The 22,050-nt window shown below is 35.6% G+C and overlaps 1 protein-coding gene across 5 annotated transcripts; it reads right to left on the bottom strand.

The window, feature by feature from the left end:
* Positions 1 to 4,372: 4,372 nt before the first annotated feature.
* Positions 4,373 to 22,004, bottom strand: TMEM59 (transmembrane protein 59). 5 transcript variants are annotated; one of them, XM_072974407.1, is made up of 9 exons: positions 21,563 to 21,882; positions 17,628 to 17,660; positions 16,548 to 16,653; positions 14,994 to 15,088; positions 11,808 to 11,960; positions 10,151 to 10,232; positions 9,192 to 9,276; positions 6,850 to 6,958; positions 4,373 to 4,657 (listed from the first exon to the last, which is right to left on the bottom strand). In XM_072974407.1, the coding sequence occupies exons 1-9, from the start codon at positions 21,824 to 21,826 to the stop codon at positions 4,502 to 4,504; spliced, it is 1,083 nt and encodes a 360-aa protein (XP_072830508.1). In that variant the 5' UTR covers positions 21,827 to 21,882; the 3' UTR covers positions 4,373 to 4,501. The 5 variants fall into 5 exon arrangements, with proteins under 5 accessions (XP_072830508.1, XP_072830509.1, XP_072830510.1 ...); XM_072974408.1 differs by having other exon boundaries at positions 9,192 to 9,273; positions 21,563 to 21,881; XM_072974409.1 differs by lacking the exons at positions 17,628 to 17,660; positions 21,563 to 21,882 and adding an exon at positions 21,919 to 22,004.
* Positions 22,005 to 22,050: the final 46 nt, after the last annotated feature.

Below are 22,050 nucleotides of genomic sequence, written 5' to 3'. Positions count from 1 at the left end.
CTGAAATACAGCATTTCCTTCAATTATGAACACAGGTAACGATCGATAGTACTATTAGCAGTACCTGTGTCTTTATCGCCAATAGAAATCAGACATGTAGACATCATATTGCAGTTGTTGCAGATATTTTGAAATAAAATTTGAAATTACTTTGAAATTCCAGTAGTTTTAGAACCACCACTCGGCCTTATTTTATGTGTTAATAAAGAAGTACATATATGTGTATATGTAAAATTTTGAAAATACCTTGACTATATATTAATATAAGTGGTTTCCTTTGCAATACTTCATATTTAGTTTTATGCATGTGAAAACATTATTCTGAGGAGTCCATAGGCTTCATCAGATTACCAAAAAAGTCCATGGCATGAAAAAAGGTTAAGAACAACTGCTCGAAACAATTAACTCATGAACATCACAGGAAGAGAATAGTTAATAGTGAAATACGTAAAGTTGACTTCAACAATTACCCATTTCAGAAAAGGTATACAAACGGTACTTCAGAAATCAATTATCGCAAGGAGTTGGAAAATCCACACTAATTGTACAACCTAACTTCCCACAGAAGTCTGCATTTCCCACTAACTCAATCTTTTATCTCTGTCATGGTATATACACCTCCTAGTCTAGAAAAAGTAGTCAAGGAAAGAATATTTAAAAAGGTAGCTCATTCTGATTATACTCCTATGGAAACATGACATGCTTAGCAACTGGAAACCTGGTGGGAGGGGCCCAGGAGAACACCAGGTTACTAGAGGCTGGGTTGGCAAACCTATAATTTGAGGGCGGTGATAAGTTGATCTAGCATTGTAGTTTAAAAATTTTGCCCAATGTAAAGTCTGGGAAGAAGCTTGGGATCCATAAGGCGCTCTTCCCAGTTTGCTTGGCAACACTCAAACTGTGACTAGGACCCAACGACTAGGCTTACCACCTAAACAATAATTTGGAAGGACAGAGGGCCTTATAGGCAAGCGCTCAAAAATAAATGTGAGATAAAATGAAATAGGATTATTGGACATTAAAGAAAAAAACCAAAAACCTTGGGAAGGGAATGGAATTTCCCATTTTGGTGTGGCTGGATAAACACATAATTTAATAGAGCCTGGAGGTTACTATAGAGCTAAGATATTGGCCGGCCTCTGGACTTGCCCCTCTGGTCTATCCTGCACATTGTTGTCAAGTGCATTATTCTAAAGCACTGTAACTCTCTTGCTTAAAACTTTTCCATGCTTTCCACCTTTCTCAGGACCAAGTCCAGGTTTATTTTAATAATGTCTTTTTATTATGTGGTCTGCCCAGCCCCACGTATTGCAATGCTTTTTTATGCTCTATCATGGAATGCTAAACAATTTTCAATTCCTTACCTTCTTGTCTCTAGGTCTTTGAGAATACTGTCCCCACTGCCTGGAATACTGCTCCCTCTATTTTGCTTTTTTTTTGTTTGTTTCTTATGGAGGTACTGGGGATTGAATCCAGGACCTCGTGCATGCTAAGCATGTGCTCTTCTACTGAGTTATTACTACCTGTCCTGCTCCCTGTATTTTGTTTTGCTTTCCTTTTTTTCTCCAGGTTTAAGCTTGGATATCACTTCCTCCCAGAACCTAAGGGATTCTCCTATGTACTCCCATAGTACTGTATGCTTACCTGGTCATAGCACTTATCATATTAATAATAGTGTCTCCTTCAGATATTGAGCAACAAGAGTTGGGCACTGGGTCTTGTTTGTTGCAGTCCCATCACCTAGCATTAGGCCTGGCACTCAGCCTTACTGGCTGAGTGGTTGTTGAATGGTTAAACTGTGGATCTGTTTATAGGAGAGCTGTCATGTTGTGATGGTGATGGGGACTCTGAGAATGTTTTTACAGATAGCTCCAAAGGTGAGCGGGGCTGACTAACTTTATCAGAAAAGGTCTAGAATCCTCTAGATCAATGATTTGCCTACATGTGGTCTTCAGATACTTAAATCCACAAAATTATATTGGAATTATTTTATATTATTTAAAAAATTGTAATGGGAATGGCACATTTACCTGATAACTAATAACAAGGGATAAAGTTGTTTACTTCTGGCTGGAACATCAGCTCAGAGTAAAAATACCAGGTTTCATATGCTAATCAGCAGCTCAGACTGGCTGATAATGCATCATAGGAATGCAGGAGCTTAGGAGCACACTGCAGAGGCTGGGTTGGCAAACCTAGAATCTGAGAACAATGGTCTACTGATCTCTTACCTAAGATTGACAGAGCAGATAATCTGGTAACTTCTGTCATACAAAAAATGTATTATATGTAGGAATCCATGAAGTTTTGTGAAAAGACTGGGAATGTCGGGCCTAGATCATTCATTGATTCCTACCGTCTTTGTAATTGCCTGAATCACTTTCTCTTAGACCAGAGACCTGAACCAAGAAGAACCTTAGGTGTTTGGGAGGTTTGAACCAGAGATTCCAGGGTCTTGATAACTTGCCTAAGACCAAGGCAAACTTCTCAGTAAGATATTGTGTGGTAGGAAAGAAGGTGATACCTATTTTAATGGAAACAAGTGAAGTTGGGCCCATCCAAGAAGGGTTAAACTGTTACTTTAGAAGAGGACAGTTTTGTTGCTTTTGTCGGAATTTTCAAGCCAAATATTTTCACGCTGTATACATTTGCGGGAGTAAATTTTTTTTTTTAAAGCGAAATGCTTTTTGAAAATATCAGTCTGGTTAATCTTGCTAAAATAAAAAGGCAGGACACAAATATTTGAGTGCCTCCTAAATAATAGAGGAATGACTGGGTATTTCCACATACAAGGACAATAGGGGAAAGTTTGTCTAAACTTGTATCAGTACTTTCAAAAGGAATGAGGGTATCTCAGGGGTACCTCATTTGGGAAGCAAAGAGAAACAAAACCCAGGGAAGGTGGGAGAATATAGGACAATTACAGAATTGCTCCCTCTTACTGCAATATTCTTTTGTATTATTTTATATAAAGCAGACCTTTCTTAACAGTGAGCTCTCGACTCCTATAAATCTGCAGTATTTTGAACATCCCCCTCAGTTTGCCTCACTGGGTGCATTACAATTAAACCCATGCCTATTTAATGAACATAAGTATGTACCATGGGTGGCAAATAAGAAGAGTGAGCTTTTTTTTTTTTTAAGGTAACTCCAATCCATTCTTCATGTTTTATAACTGTTTTCTCACAAAAATTAAGAAATAGACTCCTTGACAACTGCTTAGTAATTCCTCCTCTCTTCCCCATCTGGATATGTTCACAAACTTAAAAAAATTTTTTTTTAAATGAAGTATAGTCAATTTACAATGCTATGTTAGTTTCTGGTTCACAAACTTTCTAACCGTCTATCTTCCAAATCTAGACAAACTACTATTCAAAAAATGGAAACCGGTATTTTGTGACCAAAGCCTTACTTGATTAGTTGTATTTTTTTTTGACTCAGAGAAAGCTGATGACTAGGCTGAAGGTAAGTATGTGACTCACTCTTTAGACTAAACAGCACTACTGCAGTTACCAGTAATGCCCCTGTGAGTGACGAAAGTATTGGTTTGCAAAGTCATTTAACATTTCATGGTGTAAAGACACTGAATCATGTTAAGACTGTGGTGTACCATGTTACCTGATGTCACTCATTTTTGTACCTGTATTATTGCAGATAAAGGAATGATAACAGTTTTTGCCAAGTGAAATCTATACTTAATTCTGCATCTCAAGAGTCTAATTCTTCCTGTCAAAATGAAAAGTTTTCTCTGAAAAAATCTTTAACTTATACTTGATATGCTTTCTAACAGAGAAAAATAGTTTTTTGGAAAGATTTATCGAACCAAAAAACCTATATAGCCTGTGCAAAATAACATAAAATGCACTTATGAGAGGACATTTTTGCTTCAATTTGCTCCCTGATCATCATATAGCAATAAACAGACACAGAACATTTCCTAATTATTTTCTGGGTTAGGAAGGGGTGAGAAGGAAGACCTGGAAAATCAGGAGTATATTAATTCAAGTTTCAGCACATAATTATTCAAATAAAATTTTAATGACTTCAGTTCAATACAACTGAAAATGTAGTGTAGTAAAGGGCATTTTCTGTTAAATTTCAAATTACAAATTGTGGGCCATTTCTGAGCAGAAGCATTATATTCTACCGAGTATTCAGCTTATTAACTAAGGTGATTGACAGTATCATGGTAGGAGGAGGGGAAGAACAATGGTCAGCTCAAAGAATTTGGCTAAGAAAGGAAACAAACAAAACCAATGCAAATAAAAATTAAAATAGCTACAGATATTAGTAAAATAAAAATACAATCCCAAATAGCCATCTCTTAAATTACTAGAAAAAAATTACAGGTAAAGTTATAGCAAATACAGTCTTCACGATTTGGGTAACTTTATTTGCATTTAATAGTGATTTTTAAGCCCTATATCCAATGTAACCATTTTTAAAAGCACTATGAGGAATGGAAATTTAGATGTCTATTACACTTCTTTTTAAAAAACACTTAAATTTCCGAATGAGCAAGATTCACTTTTGTAGGTAGAGGCCCTGCTTCTTCGTGATCTTCGGTTTTAGATCTAACAACCACAAGAGAAGAAGCTGGATATCTGTTTAGCTTTTGTTCATTCACAAATTCCAAGTCACCATAGATACTCAGCTTCTGCAAAAGACAATCAATGAACATTAGCAATCTGGATAATTAGGAACCTCCCCAAGTAAGTCTTCAAATTACAATTTAATCTGTGGGTATTTGGTTAAAAACAATTTCTGTAAACATCTGAAAAATGAAGAATGCTTTTACTCAAAGTGTTATAGATATGTGATTCGGTTCCCAGCAGATGGCCAAAAAAAAAAACTTTTCCACATGTCCCAACTTAAAATATTTGTAAGTGTAACAACTGAGAAAAACTGCACAGGCTTCAACAGAGTAAGTGTGGTCATACCAAGAACATAGATCCTGGATGTTTGATGCTTTAAGTGATTAATTCCTTTAAGATTTTAGCTCTCCAACAAAGTGGTCAAATGATTTGGGGTAAGTTTCTCTGCTACCAAATGTTCTAAATTAACATATCTGGAAAACGGTATGTGCTATTTTAAAAGGTTGTGAGTAGAACAAAGAATATACATGAAACACTTTAACACTGATAGAAAGGTCTTTATAAACATATAAAAGCTCAAATTATTACTATCATATCCAAGAAGATAATAAAACAAAAGAATAGAAGCATAAAACAGAATCAGTGCAAAGGTCATAAAACTCACTGATAATCATAATGTCTAATATCTTTTGAAAGTAGGTCTAGTTAGATATAGGTCTATCTCCAAAAGGTAGAAAAGAAAACTAAATTTTTACTAAGAAATGGGATAGATTTTGTTGTTAATTCATATGGCAATAAATCTCTGAATCTGTAAGCTAAAAACGGAAGGGCTGACATTACTGACAGGGCAACTGACTAGATCAGAAAGACAGAACCACAGAGAAGAACTTGATGTTGGAAAGGTGCTTTTAAAAGATGCTGAATAAAGAGCAACTTCAAAAGTTAAAGTATCTATCAATACTGATACATGCTACAACATAGATGAATCTTGAAAACATTATGCCAAGTGTAAAAGGTGTCACAAGAGACCACATATAATGGTTGTCTACAGCTAGGGGTGGTGCTGGAGATGCTTGGGAGAAAATAGGGAATGACTACGAGTGAGTATGAATTTCCTTTTTGGGGTAATGAAAATGTTGTAAAAGTGATTGTCATTATGACATTTCAGATGTGGTCTGCTGCCTACTACTTCAAGGCAACGATGATCCTGCAATAAGGAGGTGGCCCAGTACCTGACACTTACCCAGTAAGAGAATATTTTCCAGACAAATTTAATGGTTGGTGGACTGGACATGGATCTGATATACTGTGGCCTCCTTAAAACCCAGAATTAACGTGATAATTTGCTCTGGGGCACTGTGAAAAACTTTCACAACTCTATGTAACAACATTTAAAGACCTTGAAACAGCAACTGGGGACTGTTTAAATGATTTCAAACATCTATAATGGAATAAGCTATCTAGAAGAACAGGGAGAAAGAGTAAAATTTGTGCAGAGAAATGGATGGGAGTATATGGATAACCTCTAACTAGATGTCTAGTGATTTTGTGGCTACTTTATATTCTCAAATTATCAATCAAATAAAGAGTACAATAGAAGTATTTTCAAAAATGATAACGGGAAGTTTACCAGCTCAGTATCCTTTATGAAAAAAAGAATTACTTAAGGAGGTATTCCAGCAAAAGTAAAGAGGAATCCAAGAAAAAAAAAAAACAACATACAAGATACAGTAGTAATTGAGACGACTCAGAAAAATGGGATGAAAGCTAGAACAAAACAAAACAAGAGGTCCCATTAAGCAGAGATATTTGGAAGATTCTCCTGGGAAAACTTTAGGTAATTCAGGTTTATATTTGCTTTTATGTGACTCTAATCATAATCTTAAAATTTTAAATTTAACATTGCCAAAATGTTAAGTGGTTCTACAAGTCTTCTTTTGTATATATCACCTTAGAAACTGATGTCAATGGGTTTTTTTCAGTCTCAGAGATCTAGGATGAAGAGAAACACTGTACTCAAAACAGCCAATATACATGGTGGTTAGTACCACAGAAAATTGGGAAATGACTCTTGTGCTGCAAACCTGTAATTCTCATGTGCATCAGTTCCCATGTGTATGATTAAAACCACCAAATCTTCTCTTATTCTATTAGTAGAAAGGCTTTGTTTTTCTAGTTAGACAAACAAGGCATTTAAAAAAGTAAATCATATGGCTCAGTCTTCAAATGGTCTAAGGGTTAAAATTAAATTTACCTCAGAGGGAACATACTGCTCCACAGCTGTAGCAACAGTCGCACAGCAAATCCAGAGCAACACCATCACGGAGAGGACAAGAGTTGTGGTTAAAATCCACCCGGAGTTACTGAAAAAAAAAAAAAAAAAAGTCAACAGTTAGTCATGTTAAAATTTCATAATATAAAAAATAGGTTCTAAATAAAGGTAATCAACCTTATGTACTTAGTTTAATAATATAATTAAAACTTTATGTATACTACCTTTAAAACTATTTGAAAAACTTACTTATAGAAGGAAGTATTATAAGAGCTATTATATTAGGGTGGTTATGGTGTCTTTTCCTTCATTTCTCAAGTTTCTGTAACATGGCTATATTTTATAAATTAAAAAATTAGACATACTAGCTTTTTGCTAAATATATAAAATTAAAGCACACTACTATTAAAAATATTTTTAAGTTACTAAATGAGATAAGGCAAACCAAAGTGTCCTACAAACTGTACACTGCTATACAAATGTCATACATTATTTTTGCAAGGTGTTATGATAATACTTGCTTTAAGAAAACCCAATATCCCAAAGAATTAAGGTACAGAATAGGTTCATTATGAAATGATCATTTGTTTTATAAAAGGATTCACAACAAGCTTCCAGAAGTTAGCTTCTCTAGTATATTTCAAACATTCAACTTGCCACAATTTACTTGTCTATCTATTATGAGGCATTCTATATCCATTACAGCATATCTGAAAAACAGATAGTTATGTTTTTCTTATGATTAAAATATCTTAGGGTAGAAGGCCAGTTACAAGAATCAGCAAGTTTTTTTCATAATTGACCTATTGTTTGCCAAACTATAGTTTAATAAGATTCAAAGAACAAGCAAAAGTCAAGCTATTTTTTAAATGTTAGATTTAAAAGAGTAACATAAAATCTAGTAACAAAATGTTAAAGAGCAATAAGTCGCCAACAAGATGACAGGTAGTGCAGTACTGAGAATAAATTGTAATTTAATATTAGGTAATTATTTAGGTTTCATAAAACTACCAACTGCAACAAAAATCCTAAAATACTGAGAGAAAAACTGCACTTTTTTTGTACAAGGTCAAAGCAGGTTTAGAAATGAAAGGAAGGGAAAATTTAAATTCTCAGTTTCTTACCCAGTCTTTAAAAACTCTGTTCAGTAAAAGGCATTAATTTTTAGGTTTTAATATAACCCTACTGGTATCTGATAAAACCTGTCAAGAAACTATTTCTACCATAAGAAATCTCAGGAAGCACGTGGTCTGAATGACTGCAGTGTTACACACTTGAGATAAAACAGTCCACTAGAGTATACACACACTTGTTCACCTCTCCACTCAAGTGCTTGGCCTGGTATCTGACACAGTAGATAATTATCACTAAGTGCATGGCCTAGTGTCTGTCTCTTTCTCATTTTTTTTTTTTTGGCAGGGATGGGGTAGAGGTCGAATGGCTGCTGGGGGAGGGTTCACACCAGAATTCCTTGGAGGAGTAGAAGTATGCATACTTTGATAAAACCCTCCTCACCCTCAGAAGGCTTGCTATTTCTTCTCAGGAGGGGCATAAGGTACCTATTACCCCCACCTGCCCACTTTCCTTTGCCATCCTTAAGAATCCTTAGCATGAAGACAACACTTAGAACATGAAACTCTCCTTAATCTATAGCCCTTACCTACCTCCCCTAGACTCCAGTGTGCCCATGTAGATAAAAACAAAAATCCAACCCCCAAATCATTCAGACACACAGATCCCTTGGTATCCCTGTGGCATTGGTTTCAGGACTGCTTCCCTCTCCCATACCAAAATCTGAGGGTGCTCAATTTCCTTATATAAAGTCGTGTAGTATTTGCATGTAACATCCTGCACATCTTCCTGTACTTCAAATCATCTCTAGATTACTTATAATATCTAATAAAATGTAAATGCTATGTAAATATACAGCTGACCCTTGAACAACATGGCTTTGAACTGTGTGTGTCCACTTATCGGTAAATTTTTTTCAGTAAATATACAGTCAGCCTTCCAACTAAATTAATTAAAGCTTAATTGAAATGTCTGGAGAAGCACAAATCTTAACATATATCAAGGAATCCCAAAAAGAACAAGAATGCTTTTGTGCCGTGAGAAAAAACTACCTGCTTGGGTTTTATTAAAGTAGTATTTGTATGACTTTTAAACAAACTAAAACATCAAAAAGTACAACTTTGGTAGGGAAAAGAAAAAAAGTTTTCTACTTTTAGCAGCTAATATAACTTTAAAATAATAAAAAGGACTGAATCTCCCTGATACAAGCCAGATTTTATCTCCTATATACATAAGTGAAGACAAATACATACAGAGAAAGGCATCTTAAAAATCCATCACTTTCTCCATCTTCAAGATAATTCCTGTGTGCTTGTGAACTTCTCATTTGCAGATCTGCTGAAATAACAAGGTACAAGTTTATGATATCCTATATTCCAAAAGCTAGTCTCAAATGACTGTTTCTAGATATATACACTGTACAGATATCCAGCTGTTTTTGTAAGTGTAATGTGATATATTTTATAATGAATGGAAGTTCCTCTGGCACATTAAAAATCCAGTGGATATTATGACACTATGAATTTCGTATTTTATTTTCAAATTCTTATTGACAATGATGCTTTCTGTATAATTATATGTTTGAATGTAACAATAGAATTTGATTTGCTCAAACCTAAAGATGATTTCGTGTTATATTATTATTATCCATCCACCAAAATAACTAGAAAGTTAATGAAATCATATCTAAAATATGGTATGAGCCAGTATCTTCTAAAAGGTAAGCAGAGCTTTAGCTTGATGTTTATATTCCTGTAAGTTAAAATTCACTTCTAATATAGAAATAAAAATAAAATAAAAACATATTTTTAGAGTAGTTCCACTGTTTGGTTACTTTATTGGGAAATACCCAATACAGAATATTTCATTAGTTCATATTCAAAACATCCTTCAAAGCAAAGAACCAGAATAGTTCTCAAAGTGTGGTCCCCAGACCAGCAGCATCAACAAAATCTGGGAACCTTTTAGAAATGCAAATTCTCAGATCCTCTCCCAGAACTGGTAAATTGGAAACTTTGGAGATGGGGCTCAGAAATCTGTTTTAACAAGCTCTCCAGATCCTAATGCACATTAAAGTTTGAGAACCACAGTTTCAGAAATTATTTGTTCACCTTCCAATAGTGTAAAAACAACAACACAACCAATTCTACCAACTGCCAGATTTAACTGCTAAAGTTTTTAACCCCAAGCTACATTTTAAAATAAAACTTACAGGACATTTTGCTTAACGACGATTCTTTCAAATTTGTAGGCTCCTGCTCCAACTGTGGTGCATACTGGATTTCTGGCTTAGACTAAAACAATAATGAAAGCAATTAAGTCATTTGTAATTCTTAAGCTTTTTCAGTAGTGAGTTCTATAACACATCATCTCTATTAACATTCAAAATGAGAAAAAGTAACAGAAGTATGGTATAAAAAATTAAACATGTTAACCACAATATATTTTAACTGCACCTGTTAAACATTAGATCCAGTGCCTTGCAAAGAAACAGATTTCTAGCATCATCAAGTATTTAGTCAGTTTAATTTCCTGACAACATAAAAAAAGGAAAAAAGAAAAAAAAAACCAAAGAAGGACAAATTACAACATAGTGCATTAAATATCATACCCTGCAAAACTGAGTTCTAATTCTGGTTGATCAGGAATAATTTAGCACACTGCCAAAATTTCTGGCTAAACACATATTATGTCTATTTTTTCTCATCTGAAGCATCCCATTCTTCCCTAAGTATGAGTAATTCATAAACTGCAGCTCAACACTCCATACTTTGTATCTCCAATATAGCACTGATTCTCTGGAGTGGGGTTTCTAATCACAAGTAAATTGACACAAAGAAACAGAGCTAATCTCACATTTAGTCAGGAATGGAGGGCTCCACTCTGAGAATCAACTTAAGCAGCTTTCAGACACAGAACTTACTTAAGAATTTTAAGAGAGAAAATTCCTTCTGTGTTTTACTTATTAACAAATTAAGTACAGGGGACGCAAGGCTCAGGATGATGCTAAAAATCACATACGAGCCCTATAGTAAGCCACTCAGTTTGGCAATAATAATTAAAAGGCTACTTTAATTATTACCTGAGACAAAGTGCCTCAACCTAAATTTGAGGAATTTAACAACACAAATGAAAAGGAAGACAGCATGGTAGGGTGGTATATGAGCCTTGGAGCTAAAGTAACCCAAGTTTGAAGCCTAATTCTGTTACTTACTGGCAGGGTGACCTTAAACAAGTTGGACTCAAAGTTTCTTCATCAATAAAATAAGTGATAATACAACCTCATGAAGTTGTCTGAAGATTTGAGATAATACATATAAATGCCTGATACAGAGGAACCTTCAAGAAACAGCAGCTATTATTATCACATCACATGGTAAATAATGAAGAAGGAGAAAAGTTACTTCTCTAGGAGGCAATAGGCTTCTTCAACAAGCTCTCTTTTTTAAGAGTTATGAGGAAAAGCACTATTAACAACAAAAAATCATGTCATATTGCTTTTCTCTAATATCTATATGTGATATAAATACACACCATTATTTATATTCAAAGTATATTAATTCTGATCTCTCATATCTAGAGGTTTCATTTTATCACCTTAACCACTCTAAAACTCAGAAGACTCAGAGTTCTTTTTAGATAAGGAACAATAGGCTTTAAATAGGTTTCCAACAGGCAGAGAGGATAAATCACATTGAGTCCTGATGCCCAGTGTTTTAACTAATTGATTTGATGATAGGCCAACTAATTATTTGATGATAAATATTTGTAAGGGACTAAGAACATGCCTCTATGCTAAGTCATTCATTTAAGACATATAAATTCACTATTGTTGGTATTTAAATGAATCCATGAAGCACAGTCATCACCTGGAAGATAACTATTTTCCCATCATCAGCTTGAAGATAAAAAGTCCACGAAGAGGTTATGAAGCTCTGTGCAGAATCCATCACATCACTCCAGAATGACCTTACCAGAGTTAGAGGGAAGAGTAGATGTATTTTTGGCATCAAGGACATGAGCTTAAAAAAAAAAAATCATGAGAAATATTATGTTTATATGTTTATTCAAGACAGCAATATAATCAAATCCTTATTGGAATAGGCTATAAAACATTAAGTGATTCTACCATAATCATTAGCATTAAACTCTGTTATCTATGCAAATTAACTATGAGAAAAACTTAAAACCCCAGGATCCTTTAATTTGCCACCAAACACACTTATAAGCTACGTCACTTCTATCACAATAATAGGCTTTTGAATTAGGTCCACAAATGTGGAGAATCTTAAGGTTTGATTAAATAAGGATTAGCCTCGAGAGGTAGATGGGGTAGGGACAAATTATACTATTCTCATCTTTAATGCTTTTGTGTAAAATAAATCATGCTATAATGAACATCAATAGAAAAAAGGGGAAAAACATCAATCAAAAGAATATATGCCCAAAAAAGGAATATATGCATAAAATGTGAGACATCTGATAACAGGGCAGTGAGGAAAGTATTTATGGGCTGACTATATATAGTAAGCTACTGAGGAGCTTTTTACATTAATTGGTGTCACTTCCCCTCCAATTCTGACTTCTTGACTTATTTAGCAGCAGTGGGCCCCTCTAAGCACAAGTGTGGGAAACCATTTGCTAAACTCTAGGAATAGCTTTGGTTCTGCTTTATTTCAAAAGAGAGGCAATATGGGATATTGAAAGAAGAGTTTTTAAAATCAAGAGATCTGTATTCATGATCCAATTTTCCCACTTACTAGCTGTGAAATCTTTCATTGATTAGTTCACTGACAAGTATTCACTGAGATCATAAATTTTAAGAGATCAGGAACTATGCGTGTTTTATTTATCAATGTATATCTGTTTAATATATATAGGACAGAGGTGAAATATAGGATGATCCGTGTGTGTGGGCAGAGGCACCTACCCTGAACTGGCGTGAGAGGTGAAGGCTTCACAAAGGAAATGACATCTGCCCTGAGTCAAGAGGATTCACTGGGCAGACGGGGAGTAGAAGGAACAGAGGCATGCAATAACATCATATTACAAAAATAAAGAACTGTTCAGTATGTACACAATTAAGAGAAAAGGAAATAAAACTAGGTCTTAAAAATTAGAAAATATGTTGAACATTACTCATAATAGAAACACAAATTCCTAGTAAAAATTACATCATCTGTAAATAAAAATGTTATTTTGTTTTCAATATTAAAAAAAAAGAGAAACACAAATTAAAACTGTAATACAAGTAGTACATTGCCAAGGACTTGGGGGAGGAGGAAAGAAGAGCGACTGCTAATGGGTATGAGATTTCTTTTTTAGATGATGAAAATGTTCTGGAATTAGTGATGATGGTTGCACAGTTTGTAAATATACTAAAAACTACTATGCTGAATACTTTAGAAGGGTGAATTTTATAGTATGAATTTTATCTTTATTTTAAAAACTGCTACAGAGTCCATGGAGTGTAGTTTGCTCTATTTCTCAAGATTAAAAATGCATATACCTCTTAACTCAGCAGTTCTGCTCCTGTGATTTTATTTTATAGATATAACTGTGAAAAATATACAACATCATTTATGAATAAAAAAATTAGAAACAACCTAAATGTCCACAAATAAGGGACTGCTTATTACAATGAAACATTATGGATGTAGTGAAAAAATGAGTAGACGTTCTTCACTTATATGTGTATTTTAAAAAAGAAAGAATACATATACCCTTGTATTTACATAAAATACCTCTGCATTGGTAATCCTTGCTACATTAATGGAGGAAAATTGGCTAAGAGATACAGGGGTAGGAAACTTCTTGTTATAGCTGATCCTTTAACAATGCAGGGGTTAGGGGTGCCGACCCTCCAGGCTGTCGAAAATCTGTGTGTATACACAGATTATAGCTGTCCTACCATATTGATGATTCCACATCTGAGAATCCACCCAATTGTGGATCATGTAGTACAGTAGTACTATTTATTAAAAAACAACCAACTGTAAGTGGACCCATGCAGTTCAAATCCATGTTTTTCAAGGGTCAACTGTATACTTTTTTTTACCTTTTGAGTTCTGTACCATGTTCCTATGCCAAAATTAATAAAATTAAAAAACTTTTCTGAGTATGTTTGGATAGAGCATGAGGGGTGGGGAATTATAAGAGAAGACACAGAAGAGGTACTTAGGCAGGCTGTGATAAGTAGTTTAGGGACTTAAACCTGTATATAATGGGGAGCTATTGTAGTATATAAGATAGGAGAATGACATGATGACATTTCCATTTAGAAACTAAACATGTGGACACAGACTAAAGGATGGACTAGAGGGGGCTGAAGTGGGAAAACAAATTGGAAGTTAAGTAATACAGATGAGAAATGATGATTATTTGAGTTAAGGCAATGGGAGATGGGATTAAAAAAACAAGGAACTCTCAATTGCTCTGAGTCTTAGTTTTTTCATATGCAAAATGGGGATAATACTCTTACTGGACTGAGGAAAAAATGAGACAATTGGTGTGAACAGACTTCTTAACAGAAAAGCATTATACAAAAGTAATTATTGAAAGAGAAAGAAAAATGCCATATGATGTTGCTTATATGTGGAATCTTAAAAAAAAAAAAGGACATAAATAAACTTACCTACAAAACAGAAACAGACTCACAGACATAGAGAATAAATTTATCGTTACCAGGGAGTAAATGGGGCGGGAAAGAATAAACTGGGAATTCAAAAATTGCACCTCTTGAGGAGTGATGGAAATGTTAGGCATCTTGAATGTGGTAGTGGTTTCAGTGGTGTATACATCTATCAAAATTCATCAAAGCGTACATCTGAAATATGTGTAGTTTACTGTACAGGAACCGTACCACAATAAAGATGTTTAAAAAAAAGAGAAAAAAGTAATCATTCAATTGACTTTTTAATGTGCAATCATAATTTGTTTGTCTAAGACTAACTATAAAATGTAACACTAAAATAGGGTCAAGTGGACGTTAAACATTTTGATACAAGTCAGTGTAATCTAAGCAGGCATTTCTGAAAGGCAGAATTGTTTCATACTTGTTCCTGTCTCAATTCAGCAAATGGCAGCTGATTCTGGCAACCAAGATGGCAAGCATATTGCTCATCAGATTGGGAATATGCTTCTGTACATGCTGTAAGAGAAAAACAGTCAAATTACAAGAAAAAAAGAGAAAGAGAGGAAGAAAAGGGAGAAGATAGAAAAGAAGGAGTTTGGCATTTTACAAAGAAATTTCTTATACTTAAAAAGTATTATATCAATATGAATTTCCACATTTGGTAATAGTAGCAAATGTGTTATTTTAATAAAACTCAATTATCTTCCACCTCCCACAAGTCAAATGTTTCAGGTATAAATCTATTAATTACACACTGAGGCTCTGGCTATATGATAACATTCATATGAGGTGATCCTCATAGCTAAGGTGTGCATAATGGAAAAAACATTGGACTGGCATCCTAAATTTTGGCTCCATCATTTGTTGACTGTATATGCGACCTGGGCGTAGCTGTTTAACCTCTCTGACTTGATTTCTATGTGTCTAAAACTGAAATACCACCACTTACTTCATGGGGTTGAACAAAATAATATACTTTAGTAATTTACACAAATAATGATATTATTGTTACGAACTAGATCACTTAGTTGAGAAGCAAGGGTATTCACATGGCAAGGAAAAATAAAACAAATCGATCAATTTAACATCCTAAATTCTGAGAAAACTGAACTTAAAAAGTGTTTACAGAAGGATTTTCTTCATTTAGTTCACTAGAGCCGTTTCTTTCTTTATAACAATTTTATTTTTTCCACTCAGTCATACATTTGTAATATACTTCTCAAAGGTGCTAGATAATAAACTAAACAACATTATGCACATATAAAGATGTCCAGTTAGGAGACTGAGCCATAAAAAATAGGTTATGATATCACAGAGGCTAGATGTGTGTAGTGGCATAGTGATAAGGAGGAAGGTACCTCCTGCTACACTGAATAAACAGTGTAATGTAATGAATGGAGAAAATTCCATTATAGTTCTTTAAAAAGCTAAATGTCAATTCTGTCTTGATTACAGGTTTCTTTTATTAAACACATCACTTTTGGCAAAAGGTAAGAATAGTAGTTTAAAAGATGATCAAGACTCTGGTTACTTCTTTTATTGGCATGATCCACAAAGAATACACTATTAAATACTGAGTCAAAGGCTTGATTCAGTAAAAAAAAAAACTTGGAGCTAAGTCAACTAGCCTATGATCGAAAAGCTTAGGAAAGCTATCCTGTTCATTGAAAAGATAGAGATGAATTATAAGAAGGGCAATTACTACTGCATTTGTCTAAACCAAATGCTTGGTGAAACAAAGGTGTCTTATACATAGTACAAAATTAACATTGTCTCAACAAAGAGATGAAATTTAAAGCCCAAGAAATTTCTAGCAGCAGCTACCAAAACTTTAACTTCAAAATAATCAAAATATGCTGGATGACTAGCTTAAATAGTATGCTTGTCATTTTCTGAGGAAAATACATAAAAAGAACATAACTTGAAGAAAACACCAATGTTATATACTGCTGATGTCATTAGCATAGCATCTTACCAGATTCACATTCCAATTTGGTCCGATTTAAATCAGCTCCATCATCCACAAACTGACAAATTGAAAAAAGCCTGCAACCTCTCTGACATGCGTACAACTCCTCTTCCTAGGGAGTGCAAAAACAGGAAGGATTACCCTAAAATAATATTTTTCCCTCAGGGAAAAAAAAAAAGGTCAAAAAGAAAGCAAAGTTAGTAGGACTTATTATAAATTGTCCAAGAAAAGTTTTATAGCTGAAAGAAAGAAATGATAGAAGCCAGGTAATACCTAAGACATTTGCCATATAAAGAAGTTTCAGTTTCAGTTTAAAAGTCATATCCAAGAAACCTAGTGGGTAAAAATATCACCACTTTCCCATATTCCATGGTCAAATTTTGGTGGTGGGAAATCTGAACATAAAAATAACAGTGACATAATCGGAACTTTAATAGAGATGCAAATAAGTGAACAAGCACCATAGGACGAGTAGTGTACTTCTGCCACATATTTATACAGATCATCAGGCTTGTCAGGAAAAGTATCATGACTAGCTTCACATGTCAAATAGTGCCATAAAGGCCCTCAAAAGGTAGGTACACATCTATAAAAATGCTTAAATTACTTTTTAAATTTGGTTTACTTGAACTGAAAACACAAACAAGGGCAACATGTGATATGTGGGAAAGGCTATTGGAATCAGCCAGATCTGTAAAAACCTTTTAGGTCACTGACTTTGCACAAGTTATTTTACCTATCTAAATCTCAGTTTTCTCATCATAAAAGGAAGTAATAGCTATAAATTATCTCCAATCCCTCAATAATGCTAGAAAATCACTATTCCTAGCACAGAGCCCAGGACATAGAAGGTGCTCTGTAAAGAGTAGTAGTGTTAATCATAATAATTTTTAAAATAGAAAACAACAGTTATAGGTATCATTGTGTATATATGAGAGATCAAGATAGGAAAGATTCCTCACTGCTGGAAAATGTTAGCTGCTTAATAAGACTAATGACAATGTCTTCAACATTTCTTTTCTTTTATGAAATGTATTATAGTATTTGAAACAGACCAGGACATGTCAGGGAGCCCCTTCAACTTACTGTGTGATCCACCGTGTACAAACTGGCTGGTACCTAATAAGGAAGGAAACAGTATGTGCATATACCAGTTAGCAACCAATGGAATACTAAGGTATGCATTTCTTTCTGGCAGGGTTAGTAAAATGTGTGCAGCAGGAACAATCCATTAAGAAGAGATGGTTGCAGTTTAATATTAAACAAGCTTTATTATACAACTTTGAAAGTAGCACATTTTTGGACTTCATTTCTAGCTGCATTTATTGTTATGGTGAAGTTGAAAGAGTTTTAACAATTAAGATAAATTTCATACCTGAGTAGCTTTTGCAGGCTTTGTAAAACAGTGGAAGAATTCTCTTATGTCTTTGGAGAACCACATATTTTCTTATATTGCATAGAGGAAGCATGAGCTCATTAACATGAGCTGTACTGCATGCCATTTCATTTTTTGATGTTTTCTTTTCTTAAACCAATCCAATAAGCCCTCTAGTACCATTTTCAGTTAATTTATTATCTTTTTTTATTTTGGGGGAGGTAATTGGGTTTTTATTTATTTACTTATTTTTAGTGGAGGTGCTGGGGATTGAACCCAGGACCTTGTGCTTGCTAGGCACACTCTACTACTGAGCTATACCCTCCCCTTCTAGTACCATTTTCAGAAACGAGTATAGCACGGTGAAAGAGCCTAGGTTTAGGAACAAGCCCTGGTTAGAGGCTCATCCTCACCACTTATTCTGTACAACCTTGGGCAAGGGACAATCTCTCTCAGCCTCAGTTTCCTTAGTTGTAAAACAGTGACAATACTCTTATGTCAATCTTGAATGTGATGAGGATTATATTTTATTATATTATTTGTATATTATTTTATATCCATAACATCATTAATATGCTGCACTATCTAATAAATAGACATTACATTAATAATATATTTAATAAGCACCCACAATGTGCCAGGCACTGTGCTAAAAATTAATGTATAATACAACATCTGGCACAGAGTAGGCAATCAATTAGTAGCTATCAAGAATCATATCCTGGGGGCAGTGGTATAGCTCAGTGGTAGAGCACATATTTAGCATGCACAGGGTCCTGGGTTCAAACCCCAGCACCTCCTTAAAATAAATAAATCAATAAATGTTAAAAAAGAAAAAAAGAAAAAAAAGAAAGAAACATTAGCTTATAAATAAATGTTAAAAAAAGAAATCTTAGCTATTTTAAAAAAGAATCATATCCTTATTCCAAGTGTTTCATATTCTAGATATTATTATTCTAAGTAAATATTTCATGTCATATGTATCCAAAGTGACTGGCAAGCTTACATAAAATATGCTTCCTCTAATTCAGAGTACAAGGAAATGGTGCTCCTCACCAAACTGAACACCAACTAAATAATTAGAAGGAAACTTAACAAACCTTCCTTAAAGAAGGAACCCTACTATATACAGATTTTACATGTATTTTCTTATCCTCAGGTAAGTCAAGCTAACTATTCTTCCTTATTCAGCACTATGAATATACTACATGTACCAAATTGGTTTTATGATATATAACAGAAAAAATAACTATCTGTTGCCATGTATTAGGCATTGTGCTAAGAGTGCCATGTATATTATCTTTTACACTCATACTTGCTCTGTAAGGTATGAGGTTTTTGTTTTTTTACATTTGACAAAATGAAGTCACAAGAAATTAAGTGATCAGCAAGGACACAAAGATAGTAAAAGTGGAGCTGGGAATGGAACCCAAGTTTGTATGGTTCTAGTGCCATGTTAAAAACTGACCAGGCTAGCTCAAATTATCTCTGTTATTAACACAACTTATTTGGATCCAGACAAATTATGCAGTTGTGCTTGAGGAAAGTTGAAAGGTAAAATACAATAATTTAAAAATATCTTCTTACAAATAGGTAAAGTATTCTCCATTCTTGCAACAAATAATTAATTCTCAGAGTCATTAAAATGAGATTTCTATCTGCCAGTTACAAATACTAGACAAGAGAGGCTATGCAAGCTTGTAAATTCATCTAATTTCTTGTAACACACACTGCTTTTTCCTCAACAGCCAAGCAAAATAAAGGAGGACCAAAAGAAATCAGTGAGATTAGTAAATCAAATGTTTTTAGTACTAAAACTTTATTAATAGAAGGCAGCACAGTGTAGCCAGTTTTAGGACTGAATTTCTACTACTCCACTACTTCTTGCCTATGTGACCTTGGGCAAGTCACCTAACTTTTCAGAGCCTCGATTTCCTGAATTGTAAAACCCTACTTCGCAGAATGAAAATTAGGGATAATGAGTGTAAATCTCCCATCTTACTGGCTAACAGAGAGCACTCAATAAATTTTAAGTCTAGGACATAGAGGGAGCCAAATGATTTTTAGTTCCTGGTAAGAAAAGCTTTAATGAGTAAGTAAAAACGACTTATGGCTATCACATCGATTGTTAGAAAGTAATGGATATTACTAAAGCACTTAAAGAATCCAGAAATGTTTGTCCTTTTGAATTGTTTAATTATTCTCCCAGCATATTATTCAAATAACTACAAATTTGCTAGGAAAATCTCAAAAAAAAAGGCGCCCCCCCCATCCAAATACTAGAATGATACAAAGTAAGTCTCTGCCCAGTTCCAGGTCAAATCAATATTAGTTTCCTCATACAATCCTCTTAATGATGAGAGGTTTATAAGAAGAGAAGAAAATAACGGTTTTAGGGACAGTACACATTGATGAAGTGTGGAAGGCAGAATTCCTCATTTCTCTCTTTTGATTGCTATACCAGTCTCTTAATGAAAATATGATAATCTCTCTTTCCACACTTTTTTTTGAAAATTGATCTTCAAGCAATGTAAAATCCAGCAGTAAACAGACATATGGGAAGTGATAGCATTTAGAACTTTTCATTTCAAAAGCTTGAAAGCACTTGCCAGTAAGAAACATCCTCAAACTATCCTCGTAATCACTGTAGTCTGAGAGAACAAAGAGGGCTAGCCAGACGGTTAAGCAAGCAGCACAGGGAAGATGAAGAAAAAACAAGAACAAAAGGACCAGCAACCTCAGCAAAAACTCTTTTAAAGAAAGGCAGTGGAGGAAGGGTGCATATACCCAAATTATATACGCGGAAGGGTGGAGTCTCAAGCAATTTAGAACTCCGAGTAAACAGTGGTTAAAAGTTGCAAAAACAACTTGAGAAGTGGAATTGAATTAAAGGAAAGGCAGCACCTGCATGCGGACAGGGAGCAGAGGTAGGGTCACTCCTCTCCGCAAGCTATGATCCCCTGCTAGGGGCGGTCTCATTTCTTTCCCACTCCAGGAATTCGCTGTCTTCTGCTGCACTTAATGTAAATTCTCTGGATGCAGAAACCTAAGTGCTTCTTCTCTAAGCCGTCCCAGTCCCAGTGTGCAATGCCTTGCACACAGTAATTCAACACAGGCTTTGGAAAGCCCTTTCTGTGCGTCTCCCAACTCCTCGAGCTGACTTAATACATTTCGTACTATAATGCAATTGTCTACCTGTCTGAATCCAGGAACGCTCCCAGCCCAGAGGCGCCCAGGGAATAGAGATTAAGAATTAACCTTTTGTGGGCTGCCGCACCTGCTCTTACCCCCGCTGTCCATGACGCCCCTGAAAGGTGAGGACCCCGCATTAATCATCCGGATCCTCCTCCCGCCTCCAAGCGTTCATCTCCCCTGCTGCCCCGCAAGTCTCCAAAGAAAAGGGGTCGTGTCTAGCTTATTTTTGCGTTTCCGAGCCTACTAGAGGTTAGGTGCAGCACAAACTTCCGGTAATTACAGCAAGAGCGGGGTGCGGTTGGATTAGGGAAGAAAACAGAAGCTACACAGATGGGAGACAGCAGTTGAAGGGTGGATTCAACAGCCAGGCTCCCAGAGCGGACAGGGGTGCGGGAGAACGGAGAGATGGGCAGCCAGGGGAGGGTTGTAGCCCGGTTCGGACGGGCCCTACCTTGGGGTAGGTGTGCAAGGGGTAGGTCAACTGACAGGCCCGGTGGCAAGACGCCGTATCACCCAAGACCGAGTCAAACGCTTCAGCCGAAGCGGTTCCAGAGCCTACAGCCAGGGCTATGGTCAGCAGCAGCAGCGGAGAGAGTCCCAGTTGGGCCCTGACCCAGAGGCTCCCCTTCGGCGCCGCCATTTTGTTTGCCTCTGTCATAGCTGCTTGGCTTGTTGCTGTTTTCTTTTCAGGGTTTCCTACTCCTTCCGGGACCATCCCCTTCCCCGCCCCGCGGGGCCGCCGCTTCCGCCTCCGCTGTCTCCTCAGCTCCGCCCTGACCCGCCCGAAACCGCCGCCTCCTGCCCCACCTCCAGGTCTACGAACTTCTAGGTTGGCGAGAGGAGGTGGATCCAACCATCGCGAGCACTAGAGCAAAGCGACTCCTTCCCTCCGCGGGGCGCGCTGGGGCATGTAGTTCTCTGCAGGCGGGAGGCGCACGG

This window comes from Vicugna pacos, chromosome 13 (genome assembly GCF_048564905.1).
Source record: "Vicugna pacos chromosome 13, VicPac4, whole genome shotgun sequence".
In the NCBI taxonomy this organism is placed as follows: Eukaryota; Metazoa; Chordata; class Mammalia; order Artiodactyla; family Camelidae; genus Vicugna; species Vicugna pacos.
This window is presented reverse-complemented; position numbering and strand designations above follow the sequence as displayed.